At 38.5% G+C, this 24,335-nt stretch overlaps 4 protein-coding genes across 6 annotated transcripts in view; all 4 read left to right on the top strand.

Moving 5' to 3' along the window:
• LOC109992069 (uncharacterized) overlaps positions 1 to 1,282 on the top strand; it is an 11,122-nt gene extending 9,840 nt beyond the window's left edge. For all 3 annotated transcript variants that reach the window (XM_020644544.3, XM_020644543.3, XM_020644545.3), the window contains 5 exons: positions 1 to 130; positions 226 to 273; positions 355 to 411; positions 492 to 521; positions 607 to 1,282. The exon at positions 1 to 130 is cut by the window's left edge and continues 47 nt beyond it. In XM_020644544.3, the coding sequence (XP_020500200.1) occupies positions 1 to 130; positions 226 to 273; positions 355 to 411; positions 492 to 521; positions 607 to 665 (324 nt within the window). In that variant the 3' untranslated portion in view covers positions 666 to 1,282. The remainder of the gene's footprint in view (positions 131 to 225; positions 274 to 354; positions 412 to 491; positions 522 to 606) is intronic.
• A 112-nt stretch (positions 1,283 to 1,394) lies between these two features.
• On the top strand, positions 1,395 to 4,078 carry LOC109992117 (zona pellucida sperm-binding protein 4). The gene is made up of 10 exons (XM_020644615.3): positions 1,395 to 1,876; positions 1,973 to 2,094; positions 2,209 to 2,308; positions 2,394 to 2,611; positions 2,714 to 2,802; positions 2,873 to 3,006; positions 3,160 to 3,346; positions 3,450 to 3,588; positions 3,711 to 3,789; positions 3,902 to 4,078. Exons 1-10 carry the CDS (start codon positions 1,663 to 1,665, stop codon positions 3,991 to 3,993), a joined length of 1,374 nt encoding a protein of 457 aa, XP_020500271.2. The 5' UTR covers positions 1,395 to 1,662; the 3' UTR covers positions 3,994 to 4,078.
• A 1,238-nt stretch (positions 4,079 to 5,316) lies between these two features.
• On the top strand, positions 5,317 to 10,384 carry dhx40 (DEAH (Asp-Glu-Ala-His) box polypeptide 40). Its single transcript, XM_020644587.3, has 17 exons — positions 5,317 to 5,672; positions 6,281 to 6,426; positions 6,511 to 6,630; positions 6,767 to 7,003; positions 7,159 to 7,225; positions 7,309 to 7,440; positions 7,706 to 7,805; positions 7,897 to 7,983; positions 8,121 to 8,303; positions 8,413 to 8,493; positions 8,580 to 8,737; positions 8,883 to 8,997; positions 9,150 to 9,258; positions 9,362 to 9,456; positions 9,546 to 9,615; positions 9,741 to 9,969; positions 10,171 to 10,384. Exons 1-17 carry the CDS (start codon positions 5,528 to 5,530, stop codon positions 10,290 to 10,292), a joined length of 2,196 nt encoding a protein of 731 aa, XP_020500243.1. The 5' UTR covers positions 5,317 to 5,527; the 3' UTR covers positions 10,293 to 10,384.
• An 869-nt stretch (positions 10,385 to 11,253) lies between these two features.
• Positions 11,254 to 23,138, top strand: akt2 (v-akt murine thymoma viral oncogene homolog 2). Its single transcript, XM_020644571.3, has 14 exons — positions 11,254 to 11,624; positions 13,105 to 13,273; positions 13,417 to 13,548; positions 13,919 to 14,030; positions 14,761 to 14,914; positions 15,709 to 15,840; positions 16,701 to 16,766; positions 16,863 to 16,931; positions 18,201 to 18,323; positions 18,965 to 19,093; positions 19,204 to 19,418; positions 20,478 to 20,565; positions 20,905 to 21,007; positions 21,109 to 23,138. The coding sequence occupies exons 2-14, from the start codon at positions 13,228 to 13,230 to the stop codon at positions 21,186 to 21,188; spliced, it is 1,449 nt and encodes a 482-aa protein (XP_020500227.1). The 5' UTR covers positions 11,254 to 11,624; positions 13,105 to 13,227; the 3' UTR covers positions 21,189 to 23,138.
• Positions 23,139 to 24,335: the final 1,197 nt, after the last annotated feature.

Genomic DNA, 24,335 nt, shown 5'->3' with positions numbered 1-24,335 from the left:
AATCAGTTCAATCTCCCGGCAGTTCAGCCTGATCCTGACACTTCTCAACCTGGCCAAAGCACAAGTGAGACAAATCAGTTCAGATTTGTAAGGATGGAAAGTCAGAGGACAAAACGGAGATTCCATACAGGTGCCTAATATTCAGAAGAATTAATGCAGTACTGGTGACACCTGTCATACTGTTGTGAAAAACTAGAGTAACGCATTAATTTCTTTCATCTCCAGATCTCATCAACAGATTAAGAAATTCAAGCCTCGGTCGGCACTATTATGGTAATACAACATTTTTGAATATGTTCTTGTTCTACCATTTCATCATTGTTCGAAATTTCACTCAATTATTGTTATTCACAGCCAACCAGGGTGAAATCAGCAGGCAACAAGCAGCTCAGGCAGAGAACCAAAACAGAGGTATTTCAATTTAATTTAACAAATAGCAGTTATGAAGTACAAAAAGTGAAAAGTTATTGACTGCTGTCATTCATTTGCAGCGGATGGGAGGAAGAAGAGAGCTAAAGCAAGTGAGTTCTGAATGAATATGTATTATCTAAGGACAATGTGATACTTCGCCCTGTATGACTCTCACTTCTGCTGTTTCCTTCACAGAGAGTGAATACCAAAACCCGATTTACAACAGGAGCACAGACCAGCTCCAACAAATGTAGAGCACAAAGGAGGAATGTAACTTTGACACCTAGTGTTTAAAATTGGTACTGCAGTCCAAATTCAAAACATTGTAGAGAGCTGTCTCTCTCCGCCCCTTCCTCCCTAGAGTCAGTGTGCACATATCACTGACAATGAAGCTTCAGTGTTTAGCTAGCTCCGCATCTGTCTTTCTTGAAACCTTTCATTGTTCTAACCTCTCTCCATTTTTCAAAAGCATCTCCAATATTGATCCTAGTTTTACCATGTTTCAGTTGTTTTAGGTCAGGTAGAATCATTTCTATCTGAACCAGTTCTCTTGCCTGCTTTCATGCCTTGCTAACCAACAGGCATTACATATTGCATGTTTCCTCAATGTCTGATGATATTAAGGTCATTTAATGATTTAATTCAGACGATATCTCACATATCGGACCTTTAAGCAGATGTGTGTATGGTTTCACAGTGAAGGTTACTAAATGCTGATTGACATAAATAGTTTGAACTTAATTCTTGTCCTTTTTTTGTATTTTTTTTGTCACATAATTTCATTTTTCTGCCTGTACATTGTATTAGACTATAAGTGATGGATGCTTGGGGAAAAAAATAAAGATTAAAAAACACAAATAAGATCAACCAATCAAGAAGTAGTCTGTGTCAAATGAGCTCTTGTATGTCAGATGTGTTTTTGTGCCAATCACTTTAAACAATGAATCTGCAAGCTGATCTAATAAGACCAAACTCTCAGATTGACCTGCAGATAAAATATAAGCATTTTGTTCCTCAACAGTTCATGAATAAAAATACAGGAGAGTTTAAGCTTCTTGTTCACCTGCATCTTCTGAGCAATGTGAAAAAACACATGAAGGCACAGGAAGAGAATACAAACTTTAGGAAGGCAGCAGACACTGACTGATTAAAACACTGGACCTTCAGAATGAGTCGTGAGTTTTGAGTAAGAGGTTGCACCAATTAAGTCAAATAAGAAGCAGCTGCTCCACCTGGTGCCAATATCCAAGGATGGTGTCCTATACTATATTCTTCATTATGTTGACATTTACTTCATCATCACTCCTCCTCGTGCAATGTGGAGCCCATGCAGTTTCTAAACAACTTCATGCAACACCTCGTTACATTATCAACAGCAGTTCTTCGACTTGTCATGATGGATACATGTCTGTTTTCATATCAAAGAAACAATTTGCTGATCTTCCTTTCACCATTTATGTTCAAGGTAAGATGGCCTCACAAAACTTTTTATTTATTGATGATGACACATTGCTTTCAATAGTTTCAGCTGTGCTCTTGTTTGTGTCCACATTTCACATAGATGAACACGGTGGATATTACCAAGCCCTTGCTGTAGCAAAACAATGCCTCTATGTTCTGGGAGAAACTGAAACTTTCATTATCTTAACAGCTGCTTCCCACGGATGTTTTGTGAAAAGACAAGTAAGCTGACAAGTCACTTGAGCTTGTCTGTCTGATAATTTTACAAAATAAATATCTACAATGTTATTTTACATATTCTCCTTTAATCTTCTTTTTAACCAATTTCTCCTTTAGAATGATTTCACAAAGCTGACTGTTGTCATCATGGCTTACAAGGGTAGACTTGAAATTGCCAAGACAATACCTGTCATCTGTGAGAGGAAAATTAAAGGCGGTAACTGTTAAGTGTGCAGATTAATAGCTTAACATTATATTTCAAACTAAAGTTTAATCAATGATTCTTAATGTGTTCTCCCCAGAGATGAACAAACATGAGTACCCACTGGTATCAAGAAATGTTTTCTGCAACAAAGATGGGTTTGAAGTTAAGATTCCTAGGAATGCCACAGTCCCCCCTCTGGACCTGGACACAGTTTGGATCCCGTCTAGCCAAAGTGCAAATTGTAAACCCCATAAAAGATCCAAGGAAGCTGTCACCTTCAGATTTCCATTCACTGATTGTGGTGCACAGTCCATGGTAAATGTTAATACATGACCACTTAGGCACAGTTGTTAGTCAGATCAGATGGTATTTTTTTTGTTTGGAGGGTAATAAAACCGCTTTGGTTGTGTCTTGTAGACAGGTGCTGGGGTTATAACCTACTCAGTCAACATGGAGGTAAAACAACAATGGAAGAAAGGTTCTATATTTCATAACTCTCCATTCAAGTAAGAAACTCAAACTTAATTTGTCACCTCCATTTGAAGGAAATGGGACTCATTACGTTTTATTTTGTAGTCTTACTGTGCATTGTAGCTTCATGCTGTCCCAAACTGCCCAGCTGGACTTCAATGTTCAGGGAGAAACATCCAAGGACCTCTCAACACTGAAGAGTGAGGGGACACTGAGGGCTGAGATGAGGTTTGCCAAAGGTCAAGCTTATTTTTTGTTTCTTTTATATTTTCATTTGATCTGTACTTTTACTGTCCATGTAAGTTAGTGTATCTTTATGTACGTTTAAATTCCCCCAAATATTCTTCAAATATGTCAAATATCTTTATTTCCCCGTTTTGTAAAATCCACAGATTCCAATTATCGGTCTTTTTATTCGTCTCGTCACCCTCCAGTGACTAAGCTGGGATTTCCCGTGTATGTAGAGGTATTTGTGCTCAAACATGAAGACAAGGATTTGGTGCTGGTGCTGAAGGACTGCTGGGCGACTCCGACTGAAAACCCACTCGACACACAAAGATGGAACCTACTTGTTAAAGGGTGAGCTCACATGAAAGTAAAAGACAATCTTTACATACAAAGATCATGTAACCAACTTACCTGTACACTGATTAATGAAGTGTGTCTTTTTGAACAAAACCAGATGTCCTTTCAGTGGTGACAGCCACAAGACTGTTGTGTTGCCAGTTGTTTCCAGTAAGGAGCGTAAATATGCCTCTCTTCATCAATGGTTTGTCGTCAAGATGTTCTCATTTGTGAAGCCCTTAACGTTTAAAAGCTTGGTATGTAAGAGAAATTCAAAACAATGACACAAATACATATAATAATAAAAAAATAATGTTATATACTTGTGCTTTGCTGGTTTTGAGCCTTTGTATTCTTTTTTTTTTTTTTTTACAAACAGGATGTTCCCGTACAGGTATATTTCCACTGTGACATAGAGATATGTAAAGGACCAGGTTGCTCCCAGTCCTGCAGCAGTGGTATGTGGAGCTGCAGCATGAAATACTTATGCTGACTTGTGTAAATGGATAGAAACATTTTGTATGTAGAACTGTGAACAATGGCTCTCATCTTGTTTCTTAACTTTTTCAGGAAGGCGTAAATCAAGATGGATCACACCATCGTCTGGACAGAGGATTCTTTATAGTGTGGTCTCTGGTGGACCTCTTCTTTATCTACTGTAAAACACCAAGAACTTGACAGCTATATAGGGAAGCAACTTTCCATAATTTGCAACAAAAATAAATGCATTACTTACTGTCATGGCCATGAATGTGCACACATGTTATCATTTTCATAGTTAGCAACTCAAGGATCTTTTAAAAATCAATTCAATGTGGAATGATACAAGTTTCAGTAGCCCCCCAGAGTCCAAATTGCCCCTCAGGGACAATAAAGATTATCCAAATCCACAGTTCAGTCTGAATGGAATTATGTTAAATTGGGTATTGAAACAGCTGCCCTATAAAAACCTAAAGCCTTTCCCCAAGAGATACTGGTTCCTTTAGGAAAAAAAATCTATTTCTGTCTCAGTAAATAAAGTTATGACATCTAATAAAGCTAGGATTAGTTGGATTGGCAAAGACTGATAACTCGTGGTTCTCTTTCTCAGGAGAGGTCTCATTTAGATGATGAGAGGTCAGGGAAAGCTTCCTAATAAAAGTGAGATATGATAAACAGCTACTCAACGCTTTTCTACTGACCACTCAAAACACGCTTTCACTACATGTCTCAAACCAGCCTTTCACTCACACACATCCATACACTATTGGCAGAGTATGCATAAAGTGTCAATCAGTACTAACTCGGTCACTCCATTGTTCCATCGCTATTACCATTAGTTGACAATATAAAACACTGTCACATTTCCTGCAGCTGGTTATTTTGGTTTGAACATTTCTGATAAAAAGTGTGATGGTAGTTTTTCGTATTTCACTATAGGTGAGCCTATGCTTCAAGTTAGTAATGTATAACTCTTGGCTATTTTTTGTTTTGTTTTTGTACTTAATCTTTAACTAAATAATTCTGAAATACTGATGTGAAGTAGGATTTATAAATCTATTCTACACTGCATAGTTGATTTGCTGAGAGTGAAACTATACACACGCTGTCTTTAAGGGCCTGTCTGTGGCCCCTGACTGCTTCTTTCTGTGCCTTTATCAATGGACCTTGACAGTACCCTAGATATGAATTATCACCCCTATAGCCCCTATACAAATTACTTAGAGGCTACCAAATGGTAGGCTACATGCTGGACTTTATAAAGTCCATCCAGTCCTCCTATGTGCATGAAAAACTTTCACTTCAAGGACTTCGTTTCTTTTAACAGAATTACTAGACTTATAGTAAACGAATCAACGCGCTTATTGTGGTCATTTTAATGCGCTTTTGGCTTGACACTTGACAGTGTTAATAAAGCTTGCCTTTAAAAAAGCCTACAGCCAGACTTTTATTGTGAAAGACGGTCTTTGGTCACGTGCCCGTAATCGACCAATAAAAACAAAGGAAGATTTAGTTTGCGGAAGTCATTGTTTGAACGTGTCGTGTTCAAGAAAGGAGACAAGGAAGAAGTTCTTTTTAAGTATTTTATAGAACAGCTTATTGTCTGTGGGCATACAAAAGGATTAAACCGTGTGCTGCGTGACTGTCACAGCAGTGCATTATGTATGTTTAGCTCCTCACAGTGAAATCTGATGGTACGGCTAGTCCGAGTGGTGAATGATGTCTGAGTCCAAATATCTGCCTATATATAAGCATAAAGCCAAACTTATTCAAGCTGTAAAAGACAGCACTTTTCTAGTTGTCACCGGTGAGACTGGCAGCGGGAAAACCACTCAACTTCCTCAGTACCTGCACGAAGCTGGTAAGTGCTGTTCTTCACTGTTAATAATGAAGTTAAAGTGGTGGATAATAAACATATCAATCAAAACATGTCAATTGTTTTGGGGTTAAAATAAGTCTATTTGCTTTCCAATGCAACAGCGGCTTCGTCCTGATTGAGTTTTTTTTATTTTTTATTTTTTATTGCACACAAAAAAACCCATCAACATAATAGATCAATGGAAAAACAGACAGTACATAATGATTAGTTAATTAACAAAATGTACATTTTGAAAGAAATGTGCTGGAGGAGCGAGTGGCCCTCCTAAAGAGAAACATGTAACACAGAGACATATTATTAATGTAGTCCAAGCAAAAACAATAAAGCTAACAAGAACACATACTCAAGAAGGCAAAACAAGAAAGAGACAAATTAAAGAAAGGGGAAAAGGAAAATAAGCTCTTATGGCAGAGAAAGATTATGATGGCACATTGGTTAATTGACCAAGCAGGAAATAAATGATTGTTTTTTAAATAAGTTGAGGCTGGTATTGTTTCTAATATGATTGGGTTAATTGTTCCAACAGTTTTGTCTTGTGTAGCTACAGATCAAACCCTTTTCATATGTATTACTTGGTCTTCTCATTGTAGGTATTAGTAAAGATGGCACAATTGGTGTTACCCAGCCCCGCCGTGTGGCTGCCATCACTGTGGCCCAGAGAGTAGCCCAAGAGATGAAGTGCACTCTGGGCAGAGAGGTTGGCTACCAAGTACGCTTCGACGACTGCACATCACAGGTGAAAGACAAAGACAACTCCAGTGATATAATGTGTTTGTTGTTTATGTTAAATAGTTTAAAGTTCTGACTTTGTTTGAGCCAGGACACAGTGGTGAAGTACATGACAGATGGCTGTTTGCTTAGAGAGATCCTGGCAGATCCTTTCCTGTCCAAGTACAGTGTTGTAATCTTGGATGAAGTCCACGAGCGCAGCCTCAATACGGTCAGTCAATATATGACATTTATCCAGTATTGTTCACATTTTACCAATGTTTGATTTTGCATGATAAGATGAATATCAATGTTTTTGAAGCGGTCACTCTTTTCATCCCCTCTGTATTATTTTTTTGTTTTTACAGGATATTCTCCTAGGTTTATTGAAAAAAGTCTTCTCTGATCCTGCCAAGTCCACCAGGGGCCGATCTTTCCCTCTGAAGGTGGTGGTGATGTCAGCCACCTTAGAAACAGATAAACTTTCAGCCTTCCTAAGTGACTGTCCAGTCTTTCAAATTCCTGGGAGGACTTATCCGGTTACCTGCACATTTGGTTCAGCTGTAGGACCAAAAGACATAGAGAGCACTGGTTACATAAAAGAGGTACTAAGTCTTTTACTTTGAGTTATTTCTCTGGCATATTTACAGAAAGAATGCATTTGACATCACATCATAACTTTACATTCTGCATTGATCAATCAAGTTTTAATTAGTTGTTGCTTGCAGCATTTTTTAATTTGATCTTGTGTACTTCTTAGGTAGTCAAAATAGCCTTTGATGTGCACACAAGTGAAATGGCGGGGGACGTTCTTGTGTTTTTGACAGGTAAGTCTTAATTATAGAGCTATAACATCCCAAACTAATCTTAACCCTGAAATATTTAAACATCAGTTTTATATGTTTGACAGGACAATCAGAGATTGAGCGAGCTTGTGACTTGTTGTATGAGAAAGCTGAGTCGATTGATTACCGCTACGATGTTCAGGACCAAACAGTCGATGGACTTCTCATTTTGCCACTTTATGGATCCATGCCCACTGGTAAAAATATGAATATACAACACCTGTTTCACTTTGGTCTTTGTGAAGTTGAATATAGTTGTTTCTTTTTTCAATCAATCAAGCAATCAATCTTTATTTCTATAGTGCCAATTCCTAACAAATATCTCAAGACACTTTACAAAAACAGCTGGTCTAGAGCTTACCCCTTATTATTTTAGACATCTTTCTTTCTGATGGTGTTGCAGAAGAAAACACAAATGCTGTGAAAGAATAAACTTTTATTCCTTTTTTTTTCTCATCACAGATCAACAGAGGCAGATCTTCCAGCCTCCGCCTCCAAGGATAAGGAAGTGTGTGGTGGCCACTAACATTGCAGCAACATCCCTCACCATCGATGGCATAAAGTGAGAGGCACTTGCCGTCACTGAAGTATCAAACCAATTCACCAAAGTCTAGGTACTGTAATAATTGTATAAATCTGAATCCCAAAAAAAGGTACATTGTGGACAGTGGGTTTGTGAAGCAGCTCAACCACAATTCAAGGGTGGGCATGGATATCTTGGAGGTGGTGCCTATTTCAAAGTGAGTTTTTTGTATAATAATGTTGTCATTTTATACCTATAAGAATATGTTTGTTGGAGTAACTATCTTCCTTACACGTGCCATTAAGAAAGCAGCTGCTAAAAAGGATTTTGGGGTGTTTTTAATTTTGTTTTAAGGAGCGAGGCTCAGCAGAGAGCAGGTCGAGCTGGAAGAACCTCAGCTGGGAAATGCTTTCGCATCTACAACAAGGAATTCTGGGAGAAGAGCATGCCCGAGTATACAGTTCCAGAAATCCAAAGGACAAGTTTAACTGCAGTAATACTCACACTCAAGTGTCTGGGCGTTCATGATGTCATTAGGTACTAGATATTCATTCTGTGTGTATGTGCACTCTTATACTCTTATAGGTCATTAGTTATACATGTTCTCTTCCCTTTGTATAATAATGGGTTGATGTTTTTATATTAGGTTCCCTTACCTTGACTGTCCAGAAGAAAGGTTTATTCTTGAGGCGTTAAAACAGCTCTACCAATTTGATGCCATCGACAGGTAAGCAGTTGTACCTGCTCAGATGAATCAACCTTTTGGTTTAATGCTCTGTGTACCTCTTTAACTTTCCTGTGTTTGGGCTCTAGGACAGGTAGAGTGACCCACCTTGGGGAGCTGATGGTAGAGTTCCCCCTGCAACCAGGCCTTACCAGGGCCTTGCTCAAAGCTGCCTCTCTCGACTGTCAGGACTTGCTTCTCCCTGTGGCGGCCATGCTGTCAGTGGAGAACATTTTTATCCGACCAGGTAAGCAAAACGAATCGCCCCACCTTTGGGAACAAAAAGAGTTGAAGTTGAAGCAGCTTGGTATATTTAGAGAAGTGCTAAATTGTAGTGTGAGGACTTAAGCCTTGAACTCACACTGTTTTGACTGATCTCTTCCAACTTGTAGGCCACCCTGACAAGCAGAAAGAGGCAGATAAAAAGCACAGAGCACTGGCTTCCAGGACTGGCAGCATGAACGACTTTGCCACTCTCCTCAGTGTGTTTCATGCATGTAAATCCAGGTAAACAGTTTAACTGATTAATTGTGCAACAAACTTTCAATTTATTTCTTTTTGTGTTTGAAAGGAAACGTCAGTGTTAGTCTAAAACTTGATACAGTATGATGAAACTATCCCAGCCAGCATGAAGTGTAGGCCTTTATTGCATTCTGCAGTGACAGACCCTCAGGCTGGTGTAAAGACAATTGGATCCACTGGAGGGCTCTGAAGTCAGCTTTCAGTGTGGAGACTCAGCTCAGAGAGATCCTCCTTCGCCTCCAACAGGTACATGCTCCGTCATATGTTACTCAGTCATTCTGTTTGGCACCACACTAATGTGATAATGCATGATTGTATTTTTGATTGTTGGCTTCTTTGTCTCTTGTAGAAGAGCGATTTCCCTGTTGAAACATTTGATGGCAACAAGAGTGAACTCTTGAGACGATGCCTGTGCACAGGATACTTCACCAATGTTGCCAGAAGGTATAACCAAGTAGGATTTAAATGATCAAAATGTCAAAAAGACTCCATTTGTTACTTTTTTAAGTTATTTACTTTTTTACCCAACATAGATCTGTTGGCAAGGTTTTTTGCACAATGGATGGCCACGGATCCATGGTCCACATTCATCCATCATCAGCAGTAAGTTGTTTTTTAAATACATTTAAAATAAATGTATCAATTCAACTTAGTTTAATGGAAGACCCAATGGGTGTAATGCTAATATATATGTTGTTTTTTTTATCCATCTCCCTTGTTGCTTGAAGCTGTTTGATCAGGAGGATGAGCTCAACTGGGTCGTCTTTCATGATGTGCTGGTGACCTCACGTGTTTACATCAGGACGGTTTGTCCTATTCGATATGAATGGGTGAAGGACTTATTACCTAAACTCCATGAGGTGGATGTCTATGAGCTGAGCAATGTGGCAAGAGAAGAAGTGACGGATGACGAGATGAAACAATGGGAGAGCAGGGAAGCAGCCAAAAGACAATCAGGTTATCAGAGTAATACATTAAGTTTCTATAAAAAATGGCAATTTTATACAACTTTTTAGTTAAAAGTGTTTGCAGGTAGCTGAGCTTTGACCATGCTTGAAATGATCGAAGGTGAAAACGGTGTTGTTGAGTAGTACAAAAGTGGTTTAACTGTGTCATTATAACAGTCTAATAGATTACTTATAAGTATTTCTTTTTCAGAGGTTTCTAAGGAGGATGTCATGAAGAAGTTGGAGAGGAGAAACAATGAAACTACTGTCAACGATGCCCGTGCTCGCTACCTGCAAAGAAAGCAACAAAGACAACAAAGTAAAGCTCCTTGACAAAACATTATTTAGGACACAATGCATACAAGGAGGATTCATTTTTGTATATGATATTTGATTAAAAAAAAAAAAAACATTTGTTACATGTGCATCTGCCTCTTTTTTTAAACACTCCTGATTTAGACACAACATTGTAGTCAGTTGAACAATTATATTTAGAATTACACATTTAAAAGAAATGAGTTTGTTAGAAAGGGGTTGGAAATATAGGGAAAGGATTTTAATAGAATTATGCCCTATGGGAGGGGGTTATTTCCTGCGTATTTCTGAGATAATTTGATTACTGCTCTGTCCAGTCATGTGTATAAGGGACAAAAAATGACTAAAGTATAAATAAATAAATGTTGGGAGAAATGCATACAATAATGTATAAATGCTGAAAACAATACCTCAATGAATAAATAATAAATACACTTTGTTAATGAAAAAGGCTATTTATATATTTTTACTGTATATTATATATATTGTATTTATTCATTTATTAGTGTATTTCTACAGTTATATATGTATCAAGGCCTACAATTCCACATTAATTGAGTTATTAATTTATTTCCGTATTTTTACATTTACACATCTATTTATTTCTGTGTCCAGGTTGTAAGATGAAAAGTATATATGTAAATTTTCTTCTGTCTGTTTTTCAAAATTGACCAATCCTACTTCAGTAATGTTAGGACGGCCCACTTAATTTACATATTTACTTTTCCTCGTACAACATGGACACAGAAATACTTTTTTTTTATGAATATTTTTATATGAATTGTTGCATTTATTTATATATATATATATTTATTGATGCATTTATTTATTTATTCATACATTATTGTATGCATTTCTCCCAACATGTATTTATTTATACTTTAGTCATGTTTTGTCCCTCAGTCATGTGAGGTTACGGTTACAGTATGGTACTTGATGTTCAGGTGCAGTGGACCCGCTTTACCGTCCTACGTCACTTCCGTCTGAGAGGCTGCTGTAGTGTCTGTCTGGAGAAGAGGGCTACCACGCTAAGCAGGCGACTGACCGCATTAAATATACAAAGAGACTGTTTTCTCTGCCCAGGATTTGGAATTTATCTGTGATATAAAACACTACTATCTGATAAGTTTGAATTAAGTTGACCATTGTCCCTCTGACTCGCATATTGTCTCAGTGAACCTCTGCTACAGACCAACACGCCGCTGCCGTCTCCTGTTGTTGTGAGAGAAGAAAACAAGCTGTGTGCTCACTGACAGAGATCAGTACACACAAGCTCCGAGAGATATCTAGTGGAAGCCTTTTCTTTGGGATCTATAGGCCTCTTTAAGAACCGACAGCTGTTTGTTTTAGGTAAGAACAACCGGCGTAACGAGGAGAACTATCGCAAGTTGCTAACAGACATGCTAACTAGTTGTTAGCTTTAAAGCTATTGTTGCTAGCTGCCTTGTGATTATGGTCAGTGTCCTCACTGCTGTCAGAGGCGCCACAAGCCTAACCAACCATTAGCTTTAGATCTATAGAGTTATTTATATACTTGTTCAGTGTGAATTTATTGTAGGAAAAGCTCACAGCCTGCCTTGGAGTCGAAAGGTAACGTTTGTTGACTTTGCCTCCGCTAGCTAGCTGAAAGGATCAGGATGTCGTTAATGTTTATCTCAATGTTTATGTTCATGTTTATGTTAATGTTAGGTAAAGTGTGCTTGTGCTTAGTCGTCATCAATTAAATATATTTAACTGACTTCACTGAGAGGCCTTGTAAAGTCTTTATGTTAATGATTAACTCCAGTGTGCTAGATGTTATTGTCCTGTTTGTAAAGATTATTGATCATTTAACTGGCCAACAGTTTCCAGTGAAATGTCATCGTTATTAATTTTATGATACCAAAAAGCAAGGCGCAATTACCCTAAATATGTGAAATAGTTGCGTTATGTGCGGGGGCATGAACAACCGGGGATGCACCATAAAAAAAGTCCGAAGTCGTGGGAAGTCTTATCTGTTTTTAACTTAGTAAACAAAGCAGTTCAAACAGTCTTTGTGTTCCGGTGACTGTATGTACTGTAATATCCAATCCCTTCACTTTCACTGAAATACTCTGAAATTCTGTTAAACCTATTATCTAACATAAGCTGTTGATTCAGTGCTGACCCTGAATCACCAAGGCCTTTCCACCAGCACTCTGCAGGACCTGTGGGTGGATATTACATTAGAAAATGCAGATATTTGGAGCATTTTCTCTCCAAAATGTTTTTTTTATATATACTGTATATCTAAACATTGAACACCTGGGTATTTCATGAAGTTGTCTCTTGTTTTTTAACATGGAGCTTGTGTAGCTGTCATAAGTGTGAGACTGTAAGATAAGGCGGTGAGCAGACGTGCAGATTTCAGCAGTTTTCTTTGTTGTGGAGTTGTGTTTCAAGGCAACAGAACAGCCTCAGAAGGTGAGGAATTTACCCGAACAGAGTGCTATGGTGACAACACAGAGATAAGCATCAAGAGCACTTTGCAGAAAATGTCCCTTGTTTTGAGAAATTGCCTTTGCTTTATGTTGTAACTTCCACCTCACTTACTAAAAGTTTACTTCCTTCAAAACAAATTTATATATGTAATAATGACATTTATATCCTAGTGTTTATTTAACTTCCTAAAGGAAATACAGTGTACAATATAACCCTAGCCTGAGTTATAAAAAGTCAGTATGCACATAACAGTATCCTTGGTTTCTAACTGCTATGACTGGCTTTATCAAGCTTTGATTTGATAATGTATTGGCAGCCTGACACCCAAATTCTGCATTAACCGTGTGCTTATCTGTTTTATTTTCTCCAGGTATTACACTTTAAAGGTTTTATTTGAGCCCCTGTAAGGCACTTGCTCAATAGAAACACTGTGCACAATTTCAACAAGCTTGTCTGCAGCCCATTCCAAACCCAGAGAGTGTTCTGCCCCAGTATGAATGAAGTCAGTGTTGTGAGAGAGGGATGGCTTCAAAAGAGAGGTAAGGAGACCCTTTGTATTCCTTTTCCATCATCTTAGAGTCAATTGAAGTGATGGTCTGGATTTAAATCTTGAATTTGAGTTGTTAGTACTTGCACCATAGGCTTGTCGGCTATCTGTAAACTGTATCTGTCTCTGTTCTAGGTGAATACATTAAAACATGGCGGCCTCGTTACTTCATCTTAAAGAGTGATGGCTCTTTCATTGGCTACAAAGAAAAGCCTGAAGTGTCCAGTGACGTCAACCTCCCACCATTAAACAACTTCTCAGTTGCTGGTCAGTTTTTTTTTTTGTTGTTTTATCGAGTATTGCTACCCATCGAGATGTGCTACCATGCATTTGATAGGAGATTATTGTCCATCCAGATACGCTTCCCCCGAAGTCTTAGTACCAAAACTTCCCCCCATACTCTGATAATGAATTTGCCACTGAGAGTAGTGCATTAATATGACATTATTATGTTCTTGAAGCATTATTTAATATGGGGAAACTGATTGCTTCTGTTATTGTTTTGTGCTATGGTAGCATGTTTCGAGAAGGCAGCACATCTTGACAGAACACTGCATTAAAGCTCCGACAAATGATTCATATCTTTTATTGTAATAGTCGACTCTTCAGTATTAACTCATGTGTGTATGCCTTGTAGAATGCCAGCTGATGAAGACAGAGCGACCCAGGCCCAACACATTTGTCATTCGTTGCCTGCAATGGACTTCTGTTATTGAGCGCACCTTCCACGTAGACAGTAATGAGGAAAGGTAAAAAAAAAAAACACATTCATTCCAATGGGTTAATTCATGTTGTATATTCTGCTTTGATGTAAGAAATGGTCATTGTTATGGGATTATGTCAGTACATATGAAATGTAAAATTGCATGTTAAAATATCTGTTTTCCAAATGTTTTCTGTCTACACTGAAACACCTAAACAACTTAAAAAAGCTGAATCTTTTTATCCAAACTGAACAAATGTGGTTATGAGTGTGACGGGCGGCTAATTAAACCTATGTTCCATTCACTCCTGTTTAACATTATTGGTTTATTATTGTATGGTGTTTCAGAGTAGCAAAACCCATTATGTCGTTTTGGCAAAAAATCTTAACATCACCAAACGAAACAGACAATGTACCTTAACAAGAGCAGTTTTCTTTTTTAGAGGTAGATCAACCAAATGCTGGAGACTGGATTCGTTGCCAGATTGGATGTGATTTATTCAGCTTCGACCAATGCAATCATTTGTTTATTTTTTGGTTCTGCCAAGTATCAAATCCAAGCAGGCAGCCCCCAGATTATCCTCTCCATTCTCAACTAAGCTTGCATACTACTGTCTTCCCTGTAAGATGTGTTTTTGGCTAAACTTTTATAACATCTGTCTGAATACGTTAAGTTTAACAAAACACTTAGATGAGAATAATAGATTCAGAGTTAGGTAGACATGTCTTTTTCTAGATTTGATAAAGGCAATGAGTGTTTTGTTATTCTGTGTCAGGGAGGAATGGATGCGATCGATCCAGGCGGTGGCAAACGGCCTAAAGAGTCAGCATCAGAACGAGGAGCCAATGGAGATTAAATTTGGCTCACCAAGTGACAGCAGTGGGGCAGAGGAGATGGAGATTGCTGTGTCCAAATCCCGCTCAAAAGTGGTCAGTATTTGCAACTTCAGTGCCTGGCCTCTTAGTGTTTGCTGTGTTTGTCCAGTCGAGCTTATCTTTATTGATCGAACTTTAAGCATCTTTCTCTAAGCTTTTTTTTTTAATGTGAAGCAACCTTTAAATGATTGGAAGGGATTTGTTGGTATTTTGAATCATACAAATTGACTTCAAGTGATTTTACTGGCTATAATTTTCCATTATCTGCTGACCTCGTCATGTTAAACAAGGAGTGAAATACTTTGAATTACAATAAAGAAAGTCTACATATAATAATCTGTTTTTTGACGTTAACAAAAAGAGACCAAGCTGATGAGTAAGACTGAAAATGGGAATAATTTAGAACAAGTAGAAGAGTTCACTTTTATGCTTCAATTTTTGAAGCATTTTTTATGCTTCAATTATGAAGTTTAAGGCTCAGTTCTTTGTGTTATGTTTCACAAAAGAGATTACATGTGTGTTAGAATACATCTTAAGCAGTGCACCACCAACATTAGTTAGGACAGCACAATGCAGAATCAAAATGTTGTTCACATAGATTGAGAAATAATCTTTTTTTTTGGAGAGATAGGACAGTGGATATAGTCCCATTAGCACTCTCAGCTGTAGTATACGTGCCTTCTTCAGGAAACTTGATTTTTGAATTTCCTCTCTGGGAATTAATAAAGGATAAATTATTATTATTATTAAACCTTGGCTAAAGCTGACTCTGGTGTGAGTGCACTGGTAAATGTATTCAGCTTTTGTAAAGACTTTTTTTTTTTTTTTTTTTACTTTTGATCCGACAGACGATGAGTGATTTTGACTACCTGAAGCTGCTGGGCAAAGGGACATTCGGTAAGGTGATCTTAGTGAAGGAGAAGGCAACAGGGATGTACTATGCCATGAAAATCCTCCGCAAAGAAGTCATCATTGCCAAAGTAAGTAGTAAACACAAGGGACCTAAGATTCCTGCGATGCGGAGAACACAGACAAAGTCACATAATTCCATATTGAAAATGGAATCAACTGTAAAATGCGGAATTTCACAATTTGCTGAAATGTGGGTGAGATATGTAAAACTTGTGAAATAATCTGCGTTTTCCGACCAATCTAACTGTTTTTTTTTTTATAAAGCACGTTTGGTATAACTCAGTTCCTGTGCTGTCTGCATGCAGGAGCACCATATGTACTTACTGATACACACAAACACTCACAGGTCGAGTCTTTATGGTCTGTAACTTAACGTTCACAACGTAACTTATCCCACAGAACTTATCCACACAGAGCAGCGCCAGGAGATATCCAAACACTGAAGATAATGCACGTTCTACTTTTCACTCATACAGACACATCTGCTAAATGAAAAGTCTGCTTATGTTAAGTATTCCACTTTGTCAAAGCTACAGCGAGAAAAAAAAAGATGGAAATGTGATTTTTTTTATTATTAATTTATAAAGTAATGCAGGGATGGCTTCAGCGGGTAGCAGGGGTGGCCTGCGCACTACCACCGTTTCAAAAGAATACAGAGGCAGGGGGGTGTTCTTTATATCACCCATGACCTCATCTGATCCAACAGAATATAACACCATTATACCTCAGTTAAATGTGCTGAAACAAATGTATGTAAAACAAAAACACAATTTCTTATTTAGGCCGGTAAAAAAAATAAAACAAATCCAAAGTGATTTCATAGGGCCCTAAAACACATGAAAGTGAAATAGTGACTTATATTTGACAGTATTGAAATCTAATGGTGTGACATGTACCAAATGTGTGATGTGTTTGTGTATTGCTCTAGGATGAGGTGGCACACACGGTGACAGAAAGCAGAGTTCTCCAAAATACGCGGCATCCCTTTTTAACAGTGAGTTGCCTTGCATTTAAGTGTTTGCTTTCCAACTTTAATGGACCGTTTAACAGTTTAATGCAATCACTGTTGTTTTTGCTCTACCCCCAACAGACGCTTAAATATGCATTTCAAACGCATGATCGACTATGCTTTGTAATGGAGTATGCAAATGGAGGAGAGGTAAGTTTATCTTCTCACCTGGTTTTCAAATGTGTTTATATACCTGGTATTTCTTTTTTTAAAGATGATTGCTTATTGTAGCTGCAAGTAATTCATTATTATTTTAAACATTTACTTAAGGAATATTTCACAACAGTCATGTTTGGGTTAAGATGGCCAAAAAAAAGCAAGCAGGCATGGAAGCTTCCTGGGCTTGTGAATCCAACTCTCATATTATTTAGAAGCATCCAGATCAGACAGTCACATGGTGGAGCGATTGAAAATTTCAAAGTTTTGTCTAACTTAATAAAAACTACGAAATAAAAAATAAATCTTAAAAAACATTTAAGAAATACCCCATAATTTTAAATATTTTCCAAATGATTGTAGACATGCATCCAGAAACATTTAACCTTACTCATCAGTAGCCCCTTTAACTTTAACGGAGAAGCTCCTTCGTTGGTACTCCTTTTTACTTTGACATTGAATATCTACTGTCTTAATATTAGTGTCCCAGGACACTTCACATACACACACTCAAACATGCACACACACAGCACTGTTCCGCACGGCACAATTAGACGTTTTATGTTGCCACTCTCCTGTCCCTGTGACGCCTCTGTTACTACCGCTGATGTGGGCTCAGTGTTGAAACAACTTTGTGTAACATTATGCCTCCATGGGTTATACATTAAAGACAAGGTATATCATGGATATTCATATCCTGTCAATGTATAAGGGGCTGTTTCCAATAATATGACATTGTAGGTTTTCCTCTTTCTGGTAGGTACCGGTAATTTCTTGTCTCAACACCTATTACGCTATTGATAAAGTCAAAGTTATGACTACAGCTATCACTTTCAGTTAGGGTAAATTATTGGACATGACAACATGATATTATGGCAAGATAGACACAAATGTTTACTAAACATTATGTCCATGAATAGTCATGACACGCCTTACTAATCACTTAAAGGGTTGACTCATGGTGAATCATCATTATTGTGATATTTCTTTGATTTTTATACTTGGTGGAGGGCTTTTAGCAGCTGACATGCAGTACCCACATGGCCCACCAGGGGGCCCACACTTTGGGAAGCATTGAGCTAGAGGAAATGTTCTCTCTTGAATTAATTGCAGATGATGTTTCTCTGTTACAAACAGAAAATAAAATTCTTCTGCTGGCAAAAGAAACATATTCAAACCAAGGATTTTTAAAATTGTAAAATCAAGTATCTCAAGTTACATGAATAATATTTCTGTGTCTGCCTTTTTTTTTCCCCTTTTCAGCTCTTCTTTCACTTATCAAGGGACAGAGTGTTCACAGAAGACAGAGCGAGATTCTACGGTGCAGAAATAGTGTCAGCACTGGAGTACCTACACTCACGCAATGTGGTTTACAGGGATTTAAAGGTAATGTGCTCGCTTCTCTGATGGTAGGGTTTATTTTTTCAAAGGATGATGTGGAAAATGTGTGACATTTTATACATAAATACAGCAGAAATCTTATATATTCTGTGTACATGTCTCTCTGAGTCATGACTGTCCACAGCGAGTGAGAAGCGCGAGCCCTGGCTGTGTTGTTGTCAGAGCCGTGTTAACAACATGTTTACATGGACGGGACTGCCGACTCTTCCCCTTGCTTATAAAAAGCTGTTTAAGACAGGAACTAGTTAAAAAATTATGCCACGTTAGACATTTCATGTGCAATGTGAAGTGTGCTAACATTAGCCTGCTAACACAAACACTGCAGACCACAGGAAACTGCAGCTCGAGCTCAGGACAAATTTTGTCTGCTGTCTGCGCTAAACTCCTCTGTGTGAACTCAAGTGGAGGGGGCTTAGAGGTGTGCTGCTGGAACCTTTTAGTAAAGCGAAGATGCAGCCAAACAGCAGTTTTCTCTTGGTTTCATGCTGGTGCTCAAAGGCAACATCCACTGGATCAAAAAGTCGCACATTCTTCCTTTAATGACACAAGGATGCTGTCTGACATTTTCCAGGTTTCAGGTTTGTACTATCCACCAATTTGACTCTCGTGTATCTTTCTGTGCACAGCTGGAGAACCTTATGTTAGACAAAGATGGCCATATAAAGATAACAGACTTTGGGCTGTGTAAAGAGGGCATCACAGACGGTGCCACCATGAAAACCTTTTGTGGGACCCCGGAGTACCTGGCACCAGAGGTAACTCACCCGTGATATCCAAAAGTACTGTGACAACATTTTTAAATTTAGAACCAGCCAAAGAGCTGAATGAGTCTTTAAATCAACTCCTCATATTCCTTCACTACCAGGTGCTGGAGGACAACGACTACGGACGGGCGGTGGACTGGTGGGGACTGGGCGTGGTCATGTATGAGATGATGTGTGGTAGATTGCCCTTCTACAATCAAGACCACGAGCGTCTCTTTGAGCTAATCCTCATGGAGGAGATTCGCTTCCCCAAGAACCTGGCTCCTGAAGCCAAGGCCCTACTAGCTGGTCTTCTCAAAAAGGATCCAAAACAAAGGTTTGGAGTTAGATGTTGTTGCTCTGTGTTTGCATAATGAAGCACTAATTTAGTAAATAAAGGAGAAATACTTAGTTATATGTAAGGATTATAAGGGAAAACACACAAGATAAAAAAAAAAGGATACCTAACATAGTTCTGTATTAGTAAGCTGAAGTGTCACTAGTTCTCAGAACTAAAGGCCGTGACACACCAAGGAGGTCGTCGGCCGTCGCTGAGCGGTCGTTACCCTAGTTTTTGCGGTGTGTCCGGCTCCGTTGCTACTCGCCTTTTTTTGGCCAATTCAACATGTAGAATCGGCGGTCGGTGAGAGGAGTCTCTCTGATTGGCTGTTCTGAGGTTTAATTTCTCTCCAGCTCTCCTCACAGGTTCAGGAAAGCCCCTTGAGCATGTCGCTGTAGTATCCATGCTTTCACCCTTTAGTGCGGTTTCTCCTTATTTGTCTCCTCCTCTTCTTTTCTTTTTCCACTAAAAGACCAAGGGCTGACAACCAAGAACCACCAACTGATTTTTGAACATGAATTCTTTTTGAATGTTAAATATTTCATTATGTTGTGCAAAACAAAAGTTTATTATTCAAATCAGACAACGAACAGAAGCAAAGACTAAAGCTTTACATGAAGTGTGGCTGAGAAAACATGGCGTCATGAAGCTCTTCATGTGTCTGCTTTGCTCACCCCGTCTTTATCTATAAATGAAGTGAACACATTTGAAGCCCATGTTCCTTCTTGATTAGATCTGGTGCAGAGTAATGGTCATAAACAGGGACATAATCAATTGTTGTTTTGGTCTAGCAGCACCGTTTCTGAGAAGAGTCAAACAGCTGCTAATATTAGCACATGGAGCTCTGCCTGCAGGCTTATTACACAAGCACCTGGAAGCAGTACAAAAAAAAAAGAAAAAATACGTTTGTGGGAAAATGGTAAATAATGGTTGGCAGAGAACAACCCAACGAGTACGCTTGTGGTACATTTATAATGACCCTAACGATCTGCCAGTTTCCTGCACGAAGAGAAGGTAAGCTGTTAAGTGGGTGTTGATGAGCGTGTTTGTGTTCAGGCTCGGTGGTGGACCGGATGATGCCAAAGATGTGATGAGTCACAAGTTCTTCACCGCCATTAACTGGCAAGATGTACTTGAAAAGAAGGTAAGGTGCTGGATGAAATAAATAATGCTCACTCTGTGAGTAGTTACACACGCTAAGATTTTTTTTTCTCATGGTCCACTGCACAGCTCCTACATCACACCTTTTGTGTTTTTTATTTTTAAATTCTATTTTATATATTGTAATATCTTCTTATACTGTATTATTTAAGTTGTTGCTAGTTCTGCTTTATTTCCTTGTTAATTGTTTAGCACCAATACACCAAGTCAAATTCTTTGTATGTGTAAATGTACTTGGCCATAAACCCGATTCTGATTCTGATTCTATTTATGATAAGATGTTTTACATGTAAGGTGACACTCATCCTTTCCTTTCCTTCAGCTTATTCCACCATTCAAGCCCCAGGTAACATCAGAGACAGACACGCGTTACTTTGATGACGAGTTCACAGCACAAACCATAACGATAACTCCCCCTGACAAGTGTAAGTGCATCTACATCTGTGAAACTAGCTTTACATATATTTCATTCTGTGTGTAACCTGTGGATGTATTTGTCTCCCCTCTCTTTGTTTGCGTATTCCAGATGACAGTTTAGATGCAGAGGATTCAGATCCGCGCAAGCACTTCCCTCAGTTCTCCTACTCTGCAAGCATCCGGGAGTGATCAATCAAACTATTGAACAAGCAGGCAGGCTTACACACTATCACAATCCCACATACACGATTGCACTGCTGAGGATTTTTGAACAACACCTACAGAAACTGGCACAAGACACATTTTCATTCAATCTTTAACGCACATAAACTCACAGAAACACACACACACACACACACACACATTTACTGGCAAATCAGACAGTACGGGGATCATTAAGTGTGAAATAAACACACTGAGAATGACTGACCTCAGCAGGTTTGTGTGGATAGACTGGCAGCTTTGTCTGTGTACATGCTCTCAGGGTTTGCTTTAGGCTTCCCTGCGGGACCTCTGCTGCACTACACTGGGTACCACATCAAAGCCTTGACACTTTGAAAACCAGGTTATGCCAGCAAATACCATCTCTCTACCAGCTTCACACACAAGTAGTCACCAGTTCATGCATAGACTGCATATACAAACACAATGTACTTGATAGAATTTTACTAGTATAATCAAAAATTAGGAAAATGAAAACCTTTTGGGAAAAATCTTTCATCAGTTGTAAAAGTTTTAAATGTAAAGCCATATTTCTGCATTTTCAGATTTTTCTTTTTCCCTTTATTTTTTAACAAGTGCTCTTTCTGGAACTTGCTGTTACAAATCAAGTGTGGGACCGTTCCTGAAGTTGAGGGGAAGAGGGGGGAAAGGGAGGGGGTTGCCATTTCTGTGTTTGCACTGCACGTTTGTAAGCAAATGGGAGCGATCGGATGTGTGAATGTATGTGTGTGGGCATATGATTTCAGGAGAATGTATGAACAACCATTTTGATTACCAACCATCCATTTATCTGTTTTTTTTATTTTTATGCATGTTTTTAAACTCTGAACAGTTGCTGGAAAATCAAGATGCGGACCCTACACGGCACAATAAATTGCCTTTTTTTTTTTTTTCAAAGGGATCGAGCATGTAATTTATGATTACTATTAATAATTACTGTGACCAGCTTGATGCTAAATTGACTCAGCCAGAAATAGAATCTTGGATCTCATGCATGGCTAACTTTTGCTTTAAAAGCTTCATATTTGTTAGTCATAGTGGCAGCAGTCAGTCATGTTGTGTCCAGACAGACTCGCTGTTTGCAGGTTGGAGGTGTATGAGTAGGTTTTCCGTATTAAAGACAGTAAAAACATTTAGGGTTGCTGGGGACAGTTTAGAGACTAGCGCTTGACCACAGCTGTTCCCAAACCGTCAAATGAGACCAATGTAGACGTACACCGCCATTTTGCTGTCCTCCTTTCAGTAATTCTTGCACCCTAGCTGATGAAGTAGGCACCAATCGTTGTTCATTTCCTCTTTGTAATAACAGTGTAAGTTTAAAATATATTTTTTAAAGTGTTCCCATATTTAAAGAACGAGTTGATTTTGTTGTGAAGTCTTTATAATGAGGCCAAAAAAAATTTGACTGACTTGGTGGAAGGTTCATGCTTAAAATGATTCCACATTTTGGTTTTAGAACCTTTTGGTTTGTGTTTTTTGTTTTATTTTAATGTTCTGTCAAAGCACTTAAATCAACATTGTTCAGTATGTTTGAGCAACTGTCTGCAGGTTTACAATCCAACTTAACGCTGCATTAGCTGGACAACCGACCTCAGACTTCCAGACTAACTTATCAAATATCTGATGTATTGTTCGCTTCAGTTGGAATTCTGCATACTTTGAATTATGATGGCACATGACTAAAAGTCCAGGCAGCATATTTCAAAGTGCTCATATTGACGCAATAATTTTATTTTCCATATTGCTGGAAGAGCTATTGGTTACTCTTTGAGCCTCATGAAAGGAACATCAAGATCTTTTTTTGTCATTAGTTTGTTTTCCTTTATTGTCCATCTATTTCTCAAATTTTGGAAGACACATTGTCTTGTTTAAGTATACATTATATAAAATATATATATTAAACGTTTTTAAACTGTCTTCTTTTTGATTAAATTCTTCATTTCAGGGGGTTTCCATTTGGGATTGCTTGTGCTGTTGATGATGCTCAGTGTTTTGATCTTTAACGTGCAGCTAAGATCTGCTCCACATCGCCTGCGTTACACATGAATCAGTATTGGAGCCTGAGCTGAGTTCATGATTTATCATTTGCATAATTGAGCATGTATAAAAAACAATGATGGATGGAAACCACCATCAGTTTTATTATGCATTTGAGACTAGAAAGAAAACAGTCCTTTAATCATAAGCAGTTAAATGTCTTAACTTTTCTAGATTCTGCCAAATGCTTCAGAATTGAACTTTTTGAAATAACTTCTGTATTCCAGAAAAACCCTTAAAGAACAGCTTGAGTGTCTAGCTTTGACTCCCTTTGCAGAGCTGAAAATAGTCAGATTTAGTGTTTCTTTCTACCTTTCTTTCTATCTTTCTTTCCTTTCTGAGTCATGGTTCGACAGAAAATGTCTAAAAGTGTTGCCAAGCATCTCACAGCGTTCTCTAGGACACCCCTCATTTCACATATTTATTTCTATTTCTGTTTGTGTGAGTGACAAAGCGCCAGAGGGTGCAAGTGACATGTGTGGGTAAAAGTGGTGTCAAGGACACAGAAAAGCAGCAGGTTTTTTACTCTCGTGGGGGAAACAGGCCCCCCCAGTTCCTCGGATGATGACGTGAGCAAACGGCATTGATTTAAAGTTCACAACTCCAGCGACTTTTCTCAATGGCTCAGGCACAGACATCATCCTCTCTAGCCTCATGTCCTGCTTTGGAAAACAGCAGGGGTGGATCATAGAACCACTGCACTGAAGGACACTACTGTGGATTTTGCCTTCATTGCTACCATGGCCATCAGGGGGTGCTGCTGAACTTTTTAAATATTGGTTGTGAAGCCATACTCTAAACCTCACTGCTGGCCACGCTTTAAGCAATGCTTCACAGCTAAACATGCAAGTTATCACCCCTTACCTCTCCTGTAGGCATACACAGGCACAACAAGTGCCTCCACACTATTGTGTAAATATATATAAAAAAAATTAAAAAAAAAGAAGCTTGATGATGAATGCAACATTAGTAGAAGGGGAGGTCTGCAGCTTTGTAGTATTTGATTTGCAGCTTTGATTCTGGTTACCTTGCTTCTCTGTGTATTTGAATGTGATCAACAGAATGTCACACCTGATG

The sequence above is a fragment of the Labrus bergylta genome, chromosome 11, assembly GCF_963930695.1.
Source record: "Labrus bergylta chromosome 11, fLabBer1.1, whole genome shotgun sequence".
Classification (NCBI taxonomy): Eukaryota; Metazoa; Chordata; class Actinopteri; order Labriformes; family Labridae; genus Labrus; species Labrus bergylta.
The sequence above is the reverse complement of the archived record's forward strand: the minus strand, read 5'-3'. Positions and strand labels throughout refer to the sequence as shown.

What these genes read in the sequence shown, in the direction of transcription:
- LOC109992117 (XM_020644615.3), top strand. Translation starts at nt 1,663, where the DNA reads ATGGTGTCCTATACTATATTCTTCATTATGTTGACATTTACTTCATCA. An exon ending in TTTCACCATTTATGTTCAAG is followed by an intron (nt 1,877 to 1,972) that starts GTAAGATGGCCT and finishes CATTTCACATAG; the next exon opens with ATGAACACGGTGGATATTAC. An exon ending in ATTGTGGTGCACAGTCCATG is followed by an intron (nt 2,612 to 2,713) that starts GTAAATGTTAAT and finishes TGTGTCTTGTAG; the next exon opens with ACAGGTGCTGGGGTTATAAC.
- dhx40 (XM_020644587.3), top strand. Translation starts at nt 5,528, where the DNA reads ATGATGTCTGAGTCCAAATATCTGCCTATATATAAGCATAAAGCCAAA. An exon ending in CTCACCATCGATGGCATAAA is followed by an intron (nt 7,806 to 7,896) that starts GTGAGAGGCACT and finishes TCCCAAAAAAAG; the next exon opens with GTACATTGTGGACAGTGGGT. An exon ending in AGCAGCCAAAAGACAATCAG is followed by an intron (nt 9,970 to 10,170) that starts GTTATCAGAGTA and finishes TTTCTTTTTCAG; the next exon opens with AGGTTTCTAAGGAGGATGTC.
- akt2 (XM_020644571.3), top strand. Translation starts at nt 13,228, where the DNA reads ATGAATGAAGTCAGTGTTGTGAGAGAGGGATGGCTTCAAAAGAGAG. An exon ending in CGGAGTACCTGGCACCAGAG is followed by an intron (nt 19,094 to 19,203) that starts GTAACTCACCCG and finishes CTTCACTACCAG; the next exon opens with GTGCTGGAGGACAACGACTA. An exon ending in AAAAAGGATCCAAAACAAAG is followed by an intron (nt 19,419 to 20,477) that starts GTTTGGAGTTAG and finishes GTTTGTGTTCAG; the next exon opens with GCTCGGTGGTGGACCGGATG.